The 14,513-nt window shown below is 42.7% G+C and overlaps 1 protein-coding gene across 1 annotated transcript; it reads left to right on the top strand.

Annotated features, from left to right (window-relative positions):
• Window positions 1-1,827: 1,827 nt before the first annotated feature.
• Window positions 1,828-13,471, top strand: LOC108933580 (epidermal growth factor receptor kinase substrate 8-like protein 3). Its single transcript, XM_018750758.2, has 21 exons — window positions 1,828-1,851; window positions 2,103-2,163; window positions 2,682-2,767; window positions 3,346-3,416; window positions 3,945-4,009; window positions 4,693-4,851; window positions 5,739-5,888; window positions 7,097-7,150; window positions 7,599-7,656; window positions 7,876-7,985; window positions 8,110-8,236; window positions 9,821-9,894; window positions 10,513-10,587; window positions 10,775-10,920; window positions 11,116-11,248; window positions 11,758-11,789; window positions 11,901-11,997; window positions 12,104-12,220; window positions 12,389-12,474; window positions 13,003-13,135; window positions 13,248-13,471. The coding sequence occupies exons 3-21, from the start codon at window positions 2,703-2,705 to the stop codon at window positions 13,248-13,250; spliced, it is 1,755 nt and encodes a 584-aa protein (XP_018606274.1). The 5' UTR covers window positions 1,828-1,851; window positions 2,103-2,163; window positions 2,682-2,702; the 3' UTR covers window positions 13,251-13,471.
• Window positions 13,472-14,513: the final 1,042 nt, after the last annotated feature.

Consider the following 14,513-nt stretch of genomic DNA (forward strand, 5'->3'; position numbering starts at 1 on the left):
TTTCCCTAACTTTGCATTCATAATATTTCTCTCATAACCCTTTTATTTCAGTCATTAATACAAATATGGGCTATTTCATAGCTATTTGCCTTTCTCATCCTTTCCTTCATAAAGCCAAGCATTTCACAATGTTTAACCAAATAGTACTCTTATATTGGTGTAATGGGAATCGGCAAAGCTGCTGGTGAAACAAAACAATCAGGATCTTTCACAAAAAGACCTTTAGTAAGTTATTTTCACATGCAGAAGCTTAGCTTTAGTACCATCAGAGCTCTTAAGCCTAGAGTTAAAATCCTGCCTGGGCAGAACCCCATTCCATTCTTTTAGACTTTTATTCCAACGGATTTTTTTATTTGATGTAAAAATTATGATCTGAAGACCCTTTATCTGGAGCTGGTCTGTATTCAAACATTAAAACATTGATAAATATAGTAAAATCTTACAGTCATGCATGAACAACTTAGGAACAGGAGTTGGAATGTAAGGTTTTGAAGGCAAAGCTCTGGAGAGCAGAGCCCTGCCTTGATCCAGGCAGTTTACTGGATGCTGCCTAGCCCATCAAACCTATGCAGCTGGAGAAAATTTCACTCTCCATCATGCTCATTAAAGCATGCCCTTAGCAGTTTAACAACATTGCAAAGTGAAAACTGCTATTATAAATCTCATACTGTTGGTCGAGGAGGAGGAGTTGGCGTTCTCTTTAATAGCGAGCTACAAATGACCTCTTGAAATCTCAATAACTTGACATTTTTTGAAATCTTGGCAATAGGTCGGAAATCCAAGCCTAGCACAATTATTTGTCTATCAACCTCCTGGGCCTCATTGCTCTTTCTTTGCTGGACTGAGCAACCTTCTAGCCAATGTATTCATCACCTACAGCGAAGTAGTCTTGATAGGTTATTGTAATATTCATGTAAATCAAGCACTCTCAGGGAATATGTCTCTCCTAAAGTCTGTAATATTTACCAGAATTGTGAAAGGTCCCAGGGACACTGTGTTTGGCCAGTCCCTGCTGTGTAGCAGGTCTGGGGTTTGAGCCCTGCATGGGGTGCCTGGTGTCCTGTCCTTGGTGTGTCCCCTCCCCCTTTGCTCTTGCACCCTGTGTTGCCAAGTTAGGCTCCGGCTCACCGCGACCCTGCTCAGAACAAGCGATTGTAGGCAATGGTTGGTTGGTTCTGAAAGGTCCAACCAGTTCTTAGGATAGAGCAGAACCATGTACTGGACAAACTGTTTTTGAAAAGTGTGGATGGAAATGTTATACACTATATTTTTACTTTAAAATTACTTTATTTTACAGTATTTCATATATATATGTATCCTGTATGTATATATATATATATATATATATATATATATATATATTACGTATTATATATATGTATACTCTATATATATATATATATATATATTACAAAAAACAAAACCTGACTTATTAAAGGGTGTCCTGTAAGCATTAACTTTTATTGACTGTGATGTGCTAAAAGCAAATTTGGAGTTACAAACATATCGTGACAAACAGTGTTCTGGTCCTAATTGTTGTCATAAGTTAAGGACTCAGTGTACAGCGTGCTCGGAAACAGAGGCAGTCACAAGAGGAAGGCCGTCTGAGTTATTATTAAGGCTGTGGCGAGGGCATCTAGAGTACCGTGGATTAGGAAAGGTGAGCCATGGGTTTAAGACAGTGTTGTGGACCACAACAAACCTTTGTTTTCTTACTATTGTACAGGATCGATCCCGAGTTATAAATAAGGTGTGTAAAACTGAATGAATTATTAACCAGCCACTAGTTTGGGCGTGACGACTAAAGGTCTACCTTGGACAACTTGTCAGCTGACTTCACCCGAAGCTGAGGTATGTATATACTGCATTTATTTTCACTCTTATGATTTCTGAAAGCAATCACTGAAACACTTTAGATGTGTGTTTTTAAGAAGGAAAAGCCAGTGCCTTTAGTTAACTAGTGAAAACAATTCTGAAATATGCTTGTACAGTAATAATTCTGTCTTAAAGTTTTATTAAGCGACTATAGCACAAACATAAAGCAGGCAGGCGATTTAAGAGAAAATTGTAAGGCAAGATGCTAAATCATATTTTCTTGGCAGGTCACGTTTTCCAACTCTGGCTGAAGCTGAGGGTCAGTGGTGGAAGGAGAGGAGTGGTCAGGTGGGCAGCACCGTAAGGGTTCATTATCTGATGAACAGCCATGTTCTGCGTGATACGCAGACGTCTGCTGGCTTTCACACTTCAACTACAGCTAAATTTCTGTAATCGAGTAGAGATCTTATTGTAACCATTGATTCTAATGACACATTTGTCGAGGGAGTTACAGGAATTAATTGTTGTAATAATGAAGAAGAGTTTCACATGGTAGTAGTCAAATGTGATCTTGGCCAGGGCTTTCACCTTGCAGTCTGATAGTCCTTCATCTAAGTCTTTGCTGTAGTACCCTTGAGAAACGGTAGTTTCCCGGAATTGAAGTCACCGGCTTGTACAAAGGTGTCAGCTAAGTAAAGGTTGTCAGTGATACTAATGGTGGTAAAAAGTGTTTCAGATCAAATAGGTGTATGTTTTTATTGCTAATGTGTATTCTAATGGATGGGGTATTTCTGTTGTGAACATGAAATATGGCTGGTAAGATGGGCAGAATGTCATGAATCTGGTTGTTAATTCCCGTGTTGTAGATCTGAGGCCAGGACTCCAGGATGTACAGGAATAGCAACCATAACGACTATGACACAAGCTCCTTCGACAGCTCTCTTCAGTCCAGGTACGTCCACAAGTAGTACGGGTTGGTTTTCTGCGCCACATTGAGACGACTCTTTGGCAAGACTCCTTGGTGCTTCGCATGGTGTTTTTTTCTCTCTGCATAATGCCCCTCTTCTAAAGCAGAGACATTCTTTGGAGATTTGCAAGCTGCAAAATTCACAGAAAACTTTGTAATTATTAACAGCGCCCCCCCATCATCAGTAGATGATGGAACTTATCAGCCTGGCACTGAACATCAGAAAGATTACTTCCATTTATTTAACAGCTAAGTGGATGCTTAGTTGTAGAAAAAATGTGAATTCGGAGACGATAGACATGAGAAATTTGATTAGTAGACACCATAGAATCAAATAGATATTCCGAGAAACCGTTCCATGCTCAATGGCCAGTTCAAATGGGACTTCAGTGTCAACCAGTCTCATTCACTCCAGTTCAATCACAATAAGCACAATGAAAGTGTACCGACATCCATTCCATCTCCAGTAAACCACTTCCGTTCTGTATTAGAGGGATTCACACATTTCTTCTAAAGTGTGTAGCTCTGGACTCTTGCCAGTTGAGCCTGTGTTTATGTTTTAGTAGCATTTTCCTGGAGGAGCCACTCTCTCAGAGGTCCAGCTTATCTAGGCCCAGTGGAAAACTTATTTACAGTAAGTACTGACCCTGTAATGAACCATCATGTCTTCAAGTGAATACTGGCACTGACCTTATTTCATGCAGTAAGTACAAACTCCAATCAGAGCAGAAGCGCTAAATAATCATCTTAATGCAATGAAAGATCCAAAATGAGAGATGACCCATAGATAAAAAGACCCTAAATGGTATTAAAAACAGTTCAAAATGCAGATGAATTCCAGTGTGACGAGTTGTTACTGACAGATTTAGCTTGACTCTTTTCATCTGAAGTCCTGTCCGTTAATTTGACGTTTTTCTCATTTATATACAGTAGCCGAATCTGTATACCGATTATTGTACTTGAGTATTTCAAGTTACAGTAAACACCTTGCTCAAGAGTAATAGATCACTTCCTCATACCTGAATTGAAAAGGTTCAGAAAACAAGGTCTATTTCTTAACAAAGAGATATGGTACAATTTTCAGTGAACGGTGTTGTTGCTCCGGGGCAAGTTCTTATGGGCAGTTGAGGCTGCTGTAAGTGAAATTGCTATCCCTATCCAGACCAAAGGAAAGAGTTTGCAGAGTCCTTACAGAGGCGGCCGCACAGCTTCCAGCACCGGGTGGAGGTGAGGAGAAGCTGTGAAATGATTCTGGCACACAAAGCAGAATGGAAGCTACTGCAGAATGCTTGAGTGCTTAATCTACATTTACATCAAGTTTATTCTAAAGCTATACATCTAAAAGCTGTGTACATGTAAAAACTATACATATTATACATTGAGCAACAGACAAAAAGCTTCATAAACAGATAATCACAATTCTCAAAGTGCAGCTTGCTCCTCTGAAACTGCTATTTCGGTGGGACACAATCAAGTAACTGCCTATGATCATGTGAATGTCACATAGCAGATACAGCGATAACCATGGCAGGTGGGTTATACTGATTTCTGTAGTTGTTAGGGAAATGGGAGAGAAATGGACCCAAAAGAGAACTGTGAAATCTTTCTTGAATGCTGGGAAGGATTCAGAAGTTCTGAGGGAGAGAGGGAGCTCAAGCCACCAATTGAGATTAAAAGAATACCAAAGAGGAGGGACTTGCAGTAGTCCGAGTGAGATATCACCATAGCCTGGACCTGGCTATGAGGCTGGGGGAAGTAGAAGCTTGAGCATCTTTCCATCCCAAGCTCTTGATTGACAAAATAGACTGACCAAGTTATCCAGTTTGAGAATGAGTTCTCAACAGACAGAGTGACCAACAGCAAGTTGAAGGATCAGTCTTGTTCACATAACCTTTCAATTTTCCCTATAGCACCTTCTCACCTGCGAGTTAGATGGACGTGATATGCGTAGTCTGGAGGACTGTGTGACCCATCTCCAGCTCCTTGATGCCAAAGGCCAGATCTGGGGTCAAGATGTGTTTCTACAAGTTCAAAATAACATCCTGCAGATGACAGACATTGAAACAAAGGTAGGTAAGGCTCAGTGAAAGTGTGGCAGGTTAAAAGAGCTTCATCGTGTTATCAGATTACCTGAGATCAGTCTTTTTGTAGCTTTGTGAAGCACTCTGCACAAACCCTGCAAAGAGTGCTATATTAAAATGAATTGACAAAGAAAAGAGTGAGATGAGGGAAAAAAATACTTGGTTTATGTAAAAAGAAGATGTAGTTTATGGCTCAGTGCATGTCTGGTAAAAGATATGGAAAGGAAGAGAATGATGACAAGGGAGGTAAGTAGCCAAATAAGATCAGAGTACACACAGATGTCCACTAAAAGTTTGACAGGGCTAGAAATTAATTATGTCAGGAAGCCAAGCGCTTTCAGAAGCTCATGGAGTGTGTGAAGCTGAATGAAGAAAACCGGGAGGGCGGAGGAGACCGAAGTGGAGGCACTGGTACGGATGGAGCCACCTTCAGCAGAAGCTGACCGACAGTTGAGCAACGCTTCCTGGAAGGGAAATCCACGATTAAGAGACAACAAACACTGTCCATTAAGAAGCTGCCCTCCTTATGCTTAAAAGGGCTATTCCGAGTGCACCCGGGAGCCGGTCCAGCTTCCCTGGAATGCAGCTGAAAAGAGTTACTGGAGAAATAACGTGACTGATGAAGACACTTAACTCCACCTACTGCTGCAAAATTCTGTTCTCTGCAGTCAACGTGAATTAACTGAAACTCACAATTAACAGAGCGCCAATGCAATGCACGTACAAACCTGCTGATGTAAATGATGTTTTGCAGACAGTATCTTTCACATTTTAAAAGTGTATTTTAATTTCAAAAAGCATTTTTTTCATCTCGATTTGCCCTGTATGTACCACCCTCTCTGCCCCCCTTCCCCTGATCTGTGTGCTGGATGCAGGAGGAGCTGGAATCCTTGGCTCTGGAGAGCGTAACAGACATGAGAGCCATGCTGGGCCGCTGTGTGTACAACTCCCTGCTGATGATAGCAGTGCAGCCGTGCCACAAGAGAGTGTCCAGCGTCTTCCTCTTCCACTGCGCGGAGGTCGGGGTAAGGGAATTAAACCAGTTGTCAGCATCAGTCCTTTAGATTACTGTCACAACTTTTGCGTTAACATATCTGCACTTGTAAAATATTCATTTTTAAGGGAATAAAATCTGAATAAATGCGAATACGTTTATTTGTAATTCTAACTCCAATTTTACGTAATAAAATAATATTTTAAGTCACCCATATGTACTGTATACGATAGGAATGCTGTGTGTGTCAGACTGTTATACGGTAAGTCTAAAAATGTAAATATAAATGTCTAAAAAGGTAAAATAGGTAAAAACAGGGGAATAGTGAATATGATGAAATTATGAATATCTCTTTGGGTGAGGAAAATCTAATGTACAGTAGCTGCTGCAGAAAGCAGCACAAAATACTTGGTTGTCATGTCAAGCCAGAATTCCTACAGGGTAAAACCAAGTACCGACCTTGGGCAAAAGACTCAGCTTTATACATATATATATATATACACACACATACATCATCAACGTGTGAAATATATATACTGTATATACAAATATACACACACACACATTTTCAGAACCGCTTGTCCCATACGGGGTTGCAGGGAACCAGAGCCTACCCAGTAACACAAGGCTTAAGGCCAGAGGGGGAGGGGACACACCCAGGACGGGACGCCAGTCCGTCGCAAGGCACCCCCAGCGGGACTTGAACCCCAGACCCACCGGAGAGCAGGACTGTGGTCCAACCCACTGTGCCATCGCACCCCCCAATATAAATATATATATATAAGGACACTGGAAACAGATATGAATTATAGAGATTATATACTGTGTATATATATATATATATATATATATATATCAGAATGTATTTATCTGTTTCCAGTGTCACATGTTATAGAAACCAGTAACATATACCACTGTGTAACCAGCTGTATTTTAAAATACTGACTGGTTTTGGTGTGACACTCGAGCTCCCACACTCATTGTGCATTAAATCATGACTCAGTGCAACACAAGAGTGCATGCAAGAGTGGCTGGTGATGCAGAATTTGACGGGAACTTAAATAGGTAGTGGCAGCAATTTTTATCACTTCTACTGTTCTGTTCAGATGTGTGCAGGTGGAGTTGATATTAGTATTTTAAACACGACAAGTGAAGAAGCCGCTAAAGCCTGACACTGAGCCAAGTATGTGCTAATTGAAAAGAATACCATATTGTTTACTCTTTGACCATGCTTTACAGGCGGAGTACATCTGTATGGACCTGGAGAGAGCTGTGCAGCACCGGAAAGAAGACGTGAGTGACCGACACATGAACAGGTACATACATTTCCACTGACGGCAGCAGTTTCCGGTGAAGTGCGCTATATTCCTAATGTGAGGAAACAACTACAGCACATGATGAGAGTCCCTGGAAAGAACATAGTACAGCTTTAAACAACATCTAACACCAGGAAATCAAATATCATTCATGCTTCTGAAAAAAAGAGCACACACCAAACAGTGAAAAGTCACCATCACTGGACAGGATACAGGGTTTTCTAATAAATGATCAAGGTGACGATGTTAACTTCTCAGTTACTCCACAATACTGAGGAGCAGCTATAGTGTTCAGTCTGGAACAGCTTTTCATCAGCGGGAGCACCATCCCCAGGCACATCTGTTTTTTTTCTTTTTTTTTGAGAAAAGATTGAATGTATGTTTAGCTTCTAGCTTTATTGTCCTTAAATGTTTCTTTGACACAGGGACATTCTGGAAAGCAAAACTGGCCAGCAGAGACCAGACAGATTCATGGCTACAGAACCTCCCTCTGAACTGATGGACAAATCGCATCTTTATGAACCGCTGTCATCGCAACGTAGGCCAGATTATGGTGATTCAGCAGGAGCACAACTTAATGGGTTAAACTGATTACATATAGCATTTGAGGACCTGTTAAGGAATTCATTTCTTTTGGTTTGACAGTAGTTGTGTGAGCCCTTGTGGGTAGCAAATGAACAGTGTTTTCTCTCTGTGGATCAGAGGACAGTGACACAGCATCTGCCCCACCTAGCAGCAGGACGGATCAGCTCCAGCACAAGGAGGTGGTAGCCCCTCAACCTGTCCAGTACACTGAAACTGAAGTCGATGTGGTAAGGGTCTCTCTGGGTGTTCTGTCTCCTCTAGTCCTTGATGGATCTTAAAGATGTTGAGAGAACACTGTAAACAATGAAGTCACACATGTTGCTGGCTATTTCCAAATCTGAAACACTAAAGGAGATATTCAACCACCTGCTGAATGACATAGAAGTCTTCGTGGACCGGGTGAGAAAGGTTTTGCCAAAAGAATCCAACAAGAAGAACATTGTGAAAAATATGATGAAGATGAACAAGAAAAGCAAAGGTAAGAGGGACCCCCTTGAGGTGGCATAAGCGAAAAAATTAATATAACCTCAATGCTGTTGTCTTTATCTGTGGTCATTGTTAATGGAGCAACTGTATAAGCCAAGCTATCGAATATCAGCTTTCAAGAAGAACAAGGGCGTGTGGTGGCACAGCGAGTAGCGCTGCTGTCTCACAGCGCCTGGGTGGTGCGAGAGGATGTGGGTTTGATCCCTGCTCAGTCTATGTGGCATTTGCATGTTCTCCCTGTGTCTGTGTGGGTTTCCTCTGGGTGCTCTGGTTTCCTCCCATAGTCCAAAGACATGCAGTTGAGATTCACCCATAGTGTGTGAGTGACAGAGAGAGTGTGTGTGTTCCACTGATGTATGGATGAGTGACCCAGTGTAAGTAGTGTATCTAGCAGTGTAAGTCATGGTAGTGAGTAAGGTGTGTGGGCTGGTAACACTGCACAGAGTTCATTGGAAGTTGCTTTGGGGGAAAGTGTCTGCTAAGTGAATAAAGGATGTGTAAATGTAAACAGGGCAATAAGCTCAAGAGTCAAAGTGGATACTACAAAGAGACAAATAAGGTTGAACTGTATGTAAGAAGAGGGGGTGCAGTGGTGCAGTGGCGCAGTGGGTTGGACCACAGTCCTGCTCTCTGGTGGGTCTGGGGTTCAAGTCCTGCTTGGGGTGCCTTGTGATGGACTGGCGTCCCGTCCTGGGTGTATCCCCTCCCCCTCCGGCCTTACGCCCTGTGTTACCGGGTAGGCTCTGGTTCCCTGTGACCCCGTATGGGACGAGCGGTTCTGAAAGTGTGTGTGTGTGTGTGTGTGTGTGTGTGTGTGTGTGTGTGTGTGTGTAAGAACATTTCTGCTAATCCCTATTGTGACACACGACTTGGGAGACTTCTAATACGTGATTGTACACTTTATTCATTTGTGTCCTGGACAGGTAAACAAGTCAAAAGGTGTAGGACTGGAACAGAGAAAGGGGCTCTCGGTTGGCATGCAGGGCTGTGCGGGATCTTTGTGCGATGTGCCAGGTTGTGCGTCGCATCTGCATCGTGGCTGCACTTTTTCAGGCTCCGTGTCTCGTTGCGCTGTTGGGAAAATGGGGTGAAATTCGGTTGGTTATTAGCCCCAGGTGTGATGAGTCCCTTCCTCTCTCCTTCCACCTCTCTGGCAGCCTGGGTGTGCCACTCCTGTATAAGCCATTATAAGAGATTCTTAAAATGTCTGGAAATGTCACAAGTGCCTGTCCCAGGTCTATGCCCAAAAATCATTTTTTATCATGACCTGTAGGTTTAATCTATTTATATTTTACGGTAATAGCAAGCAACACAAGGGCCAGAATATTTATCTACCTAGTTTGGATACCCTTGTGCAAGATGCTTACCTTGAGTCATCCCTGTAAAAATACCCAGATATATAAATGGGTAAACAATCAGACGTTTACAAACTCAATGTCATAAGATGCTTTGGACAAAGGTATCAGATAAACAATGTTTAAAGGTGAAGAATAACCTTATATGGCTCAATCTCATCTCCATCTGCCTTGACCTCTATTATAAAAGTTATGTGCATTATGTGTTTCCTCTTTTTTAGCTGTCAAAGGCTTGCCACCTCAGGAGGAGTATGTTTCTTGTCTTCAAAAGGTCAAGTATGGATTCAACCTCTTAGTAAGTGTTTTTTGTTTCTCTCTGGAAGTTGACACACACCACTCTCTCTTTAGCTGTATTGGTCTTTTCTAGCTTTTGTGCCTGTCTAAGATTTGGGTCTAGGAAACATTTATCATTTCTGATTGAAAAGAACTCTTAGTTTTATGTATTTTGAGAAAAAGGTGACACCCAAAACCTGGATGCCATGGTGGTTCCAAAAGAGGAGTAATTCCCACACCACCCCGATACCACAGACACCTGTACCAAACATGGATACCAGAAGTTGAATGGTTCTGGATCTATCCTTCACTTACAGGGCAAAATAAATACTTCTGGTTGTGTTGGTCTTTGATTTAAGAAACTGAGCTATTTTGCTTGTATGCTACTGGAAGTCTAGTAGTTAGAGCTGCTGCCTTAGGATGTGAAGGTTGCCACTTTGAATCTCACCTACTGCTGTAGTACCTTTGAGCAAGGCACTTACCTTCAGTTGCTCTAGTGAAATAAGCTGGCTGTATAGATGGGCAAGCAGATAGCTCAACATTTTAAGTCACTTTAGAGAAAAGCATCAGCTAAATGAATAAATGTAAATGTATGGCCTGTGCCAGCTACCCTTATTCTGGTTGTGTTCTCCTGTGATAGGGGAAGCTTAATGGTGAGATCCACAACCCCAGCGCCCCAGACTTTGTCCATTGCCTGTTCTCGATCCTGAGCTTTGTGAGTATCCTACTGATCAAGCACTCATCTAATGGTTTCCAGAGCTCAGATGAACCCACCACTGCTTCCTCTGAGCAATCACAGACATTCATTCTTCTGTATGTGCAGCAGAGCCTTGGCTATTATTTCTAATATTGCTCTAACATTACCTCTCTTTTTGCCAATCGCACCCCTCTCTACTCTACAGCTGGTGCCCAACTATCCCGTGGAAGTGCCCCCCACAGTTATCTCCCCCTTGCTGACAAAGCAGACCATAAGGCTCCTCAGTGAGGAGGCCAGCACAGAGGAAGACCAGCTTTGGCAGTCTCTGGGGGATCCCTGGAACATTCCCAGGTGGAGTACACAGTGGTCAATGATTGACTGTTTGCAAGTTCACATTATCGGCCTGTGCGGTACCACAAATAAGGAGCCCCATTGTCCTGTAAGAATAAGGGTATGAGTAAAAGAGCATAAAATGAAGATTATTTTTTTAGTTGTTTGAATATCCACGTCAATTTCCCCTTCATGTATTTCACTGGGTGGTTATAGTGTCATGTGGCCAGATGATGAACCAGTCCCACCATACATCCCCGAGTTCAATGATGGTTGGCAGCCTCCTGAACCGGTAAAGGAGGACCAGTGCAAACCCTCAAGGAAAGAGCTTAGACCAAAGAATGAACAGGTAACAGCTGACCAAAATAGGGACACTGAACTTTTTCCTGTTATCAACTAATTTTCTTAAATACATACAGCCATGTAAAAGGAGTCTGCAAACTATACATTATTAAAAGCTGCCTTGCTCCAGTAAGCATCCCCGGTCCATTGGTGATGAGTAAGGGTTACTGCCTTGATCATGAGAGGTCAGGGCTTGCTTTTCACCACAGGCTGTCCCAAACCAAGCTGTTACAGCATTTTAACCACTAAGCAGCTCAATACTCTACTGAAACCCAGGCCCAGAGTTGAAAGGAAAATTAACATCTCCAGCACAGTATAGATAATTGCATGGACTTAAGGTATTAAAATCTTAATACTTGTTTAAAGATTATAACAGTCTATGGACAGATTTTCCTTGGGTTGATCATTTTTATTGACTAGTAATATTTTCAGATTTTTCATGAAGATCTTTGTCAGCATGGTGTTCTTTCCAGGTCAGTCACTGTGCTGAGAAATACAATTCTTTTTTACTCACAGAAAAGCGGCTCAAGAAGCTCTCCACCAACACGGTACTGAAAGTATCACTTAACTGTAACACTCAGTGATCTTGAGTCTTAACTGTGTGTAGATAGGTCTTAAGCTGATGACTAACCGTACGTATGTCCATGTTTGTGTTTCAGCTTTGGAGGAGCTGCTCCCCTCTACATGCGAGTGACGTATGACTTCATTAGCAGAAATCAGCAGGAGCTGAGTGTCTTGAAAGGAGACGTTGTGCAGGTGAGCTGCAAGGAGAGTGTTACTGCGTGGGCCATCAGAGTGAGCAGGGTTTCAGATAAATCACAGCTCTGGTCAGTAAATTATCTGCAGAGCTTCCTTTTCACAGGTGCTGGATCAGTCTAAGCAGTGGTGGAAAGTTTGCAATGACAGAAATTTGGAGGGATACGTTCCCAACAACGTGCTGGAGTCCATGGAAGCCGATTCCGCTCAGGAGGAGCCCAAGGTCTGGCTTTATTTCTTTGTATATTTATGCTCAGCGGAAACTTTCATTGAAAAATATTGAAATGATGACTTTCAGCTTTACGATTCACCAGTACAAGACATAGTTTTATTTACTGTAAGAATTCAGGACCCTGTTTCTGTCCAGCCTTCAGTTCCTCTGCTGTTTCAGGAAAGACACTCCATCGCTGCACTGAACAAGCGATCCAAGCCGGAGGAAGTGAAAGCCTGGCTGGAGGAGAAGGGTTTCTCCCCAGTGTAAGACTGGCAGAAACATCCCAGACATGCGCACACAGCCAGAAAGCTGAGACATACAAGTTTTGACGATAGTTATCAATCGACATAGCCACGGTGCTGAGATACGCAGCCTTTCTTCTTCTCACATATTTCTCACCGACTCTCCATGTGTTACATATCGAAGTTGACTCGTGTCACTTCCCAAGTATACATGACTTGCAGAATATGTGTTTTCTCTCTGCACAAGGACATGCAGGGGCGCCAGAGGTGTGAAAGGTGGTGACAATTATAGGGGCTCGCACGTGGAGAGGGCCCACAAGCAAATTATTCGATGATATTGCAGGAATTTCCTTCGGGGGGGGGGTGGGGGGCATCTAACTCTCAACTTTTCCACACCTCTGAATCAAACTTGACATGTGCCCATAAATTTATTTTATTCAAGAAAAAGGGGAGGGTGGGAGGGTATTCTTTCAGTCAGCCTATACATTAATTTCAGAACACATGTGCTTTTGTGTCGGCATGCTTTTACCCACACGTGTTTCCCCGTAGCACGGTTCGCTGTCTGGGAGTTCTCAGCGGATCACTGCTGCTGGGAATGAGCCGTGAGGAGCTGAAAGCTGTGTGTCCAGAGGAAGGAGGTCGAGTCTTCACTCAGCTGCAGGCCGTGAGGACAGCACTAGCAGTGAGTTTATTGAACACACACACGCACACACACACACACACACATACAAACCTTTGCCTCATGTCTAAGAGGCTGCTGAGTGCTGGCCTGTTTTTATTCATCTGTTTACCAGTGAGGGGGACGAAGTCAGAACACGGGGATGCAGAAGATAACAGGACACTGGATGAACCCATTAAAGCACGTCTCACATGGGAAGAAGAGACAGCTGTAAGCTTTAAGCTGCATCAAAATGCCTAGATGCTGTACTATCCCTGCCCCAAGATGACCAGCAATGATAGCCTGGACATCAGTCTTCATGGCAAAATCAGTCTGAGCAACTGAACAAAACACATGGATTTAAACCACACACACACACACACACACACACAGAAACTGCTTATCTTGAGTGGGGTTGCAGTGAACCAGAGCCTAGCCAAGCAACACAGGGCAAAAGGCTGGAAGGGGAGGGGACACACCCAGGACAGGACACAATTCCATCACAAGGCACCCCAAGCAAGACTCGAACCCCAGACCCACTAGAGAGCAGGGCCAGGCCAAACCCGCTGCACCACCACACCCCCCTTGGATCTGAATGATTGCAACTTTAATAAATGAACTGATTTGTTTAAATGCAACCCTTGGCCCTAAACCATACCAACATATTTTTTGGTAAACGAATGTTCTTATATAAAAGTAACAAGTAAGCAATACAGAATGTATTTGTTCTTGCATTTTAGGCCAGAATATATTAATCCATGTGATTTAGTGTTATGTAAGCAAGACATGCATAAATACGAAGTGAACACAATTTAATGTACCAACAGTCTTTTGTGCCAAATTAATATATGTGCAACAGCAAAGAAGAAAAGGCCTAGTGAACAAGCTATTCTGTTCAAGCATCTGTGATTGTTTGTATAAATCCATAATATTTGTGTCACTTCATAATCAGCCACCACTGAAAGAATTTTATTTGTAGTTATGCCTACTCGGGACTGCAGCGGCACAGCGGGTTTGGCCTGGTCCTGCTCTCTGGTGGGTCTGGGGTTCAAGTCCTGCTTGGGGTGCCTTGTGATAGACTGGCGTCCTGTCCTGGGTGTGTCCCCTCCCCCTCCAGTCTTGTGCCCTGTGTTGCCGGGTTGGGCTCCGGCTTGCCATGACCCCACCTGTGCCAAGTGGCTTCAGACAATGTGCGTTATGCCTATTCTCATTAAAAGTATTTAATGCTTGAAAACTTGTAGCTACACAGATATAGTTTATACATGAAACAAAACTGGAATGTAAATTTGGAAATCTTTTACTTAATGTTGCAGCCAAACTAAGCAGTTAATATGAGAATTAAAAAACCTGAAAGGATTTATTTATACCTGACATATTCAGAACACATTTGCACAATATTGTC

This window comes from Scleropages formosus, chromosome 16 (genome assembly GCF_900964775.1).
Source record: "Scleropages formosus chromosome 16, fSclFor1.1, whole genome shotgun sequence".
Lineage (NCBI taxonomy): Eukaryota > Metazoa > Chordata > Actinopteri > Osteoglossiformes > Osteoglossidae > Scleropages > Scleropages formosus.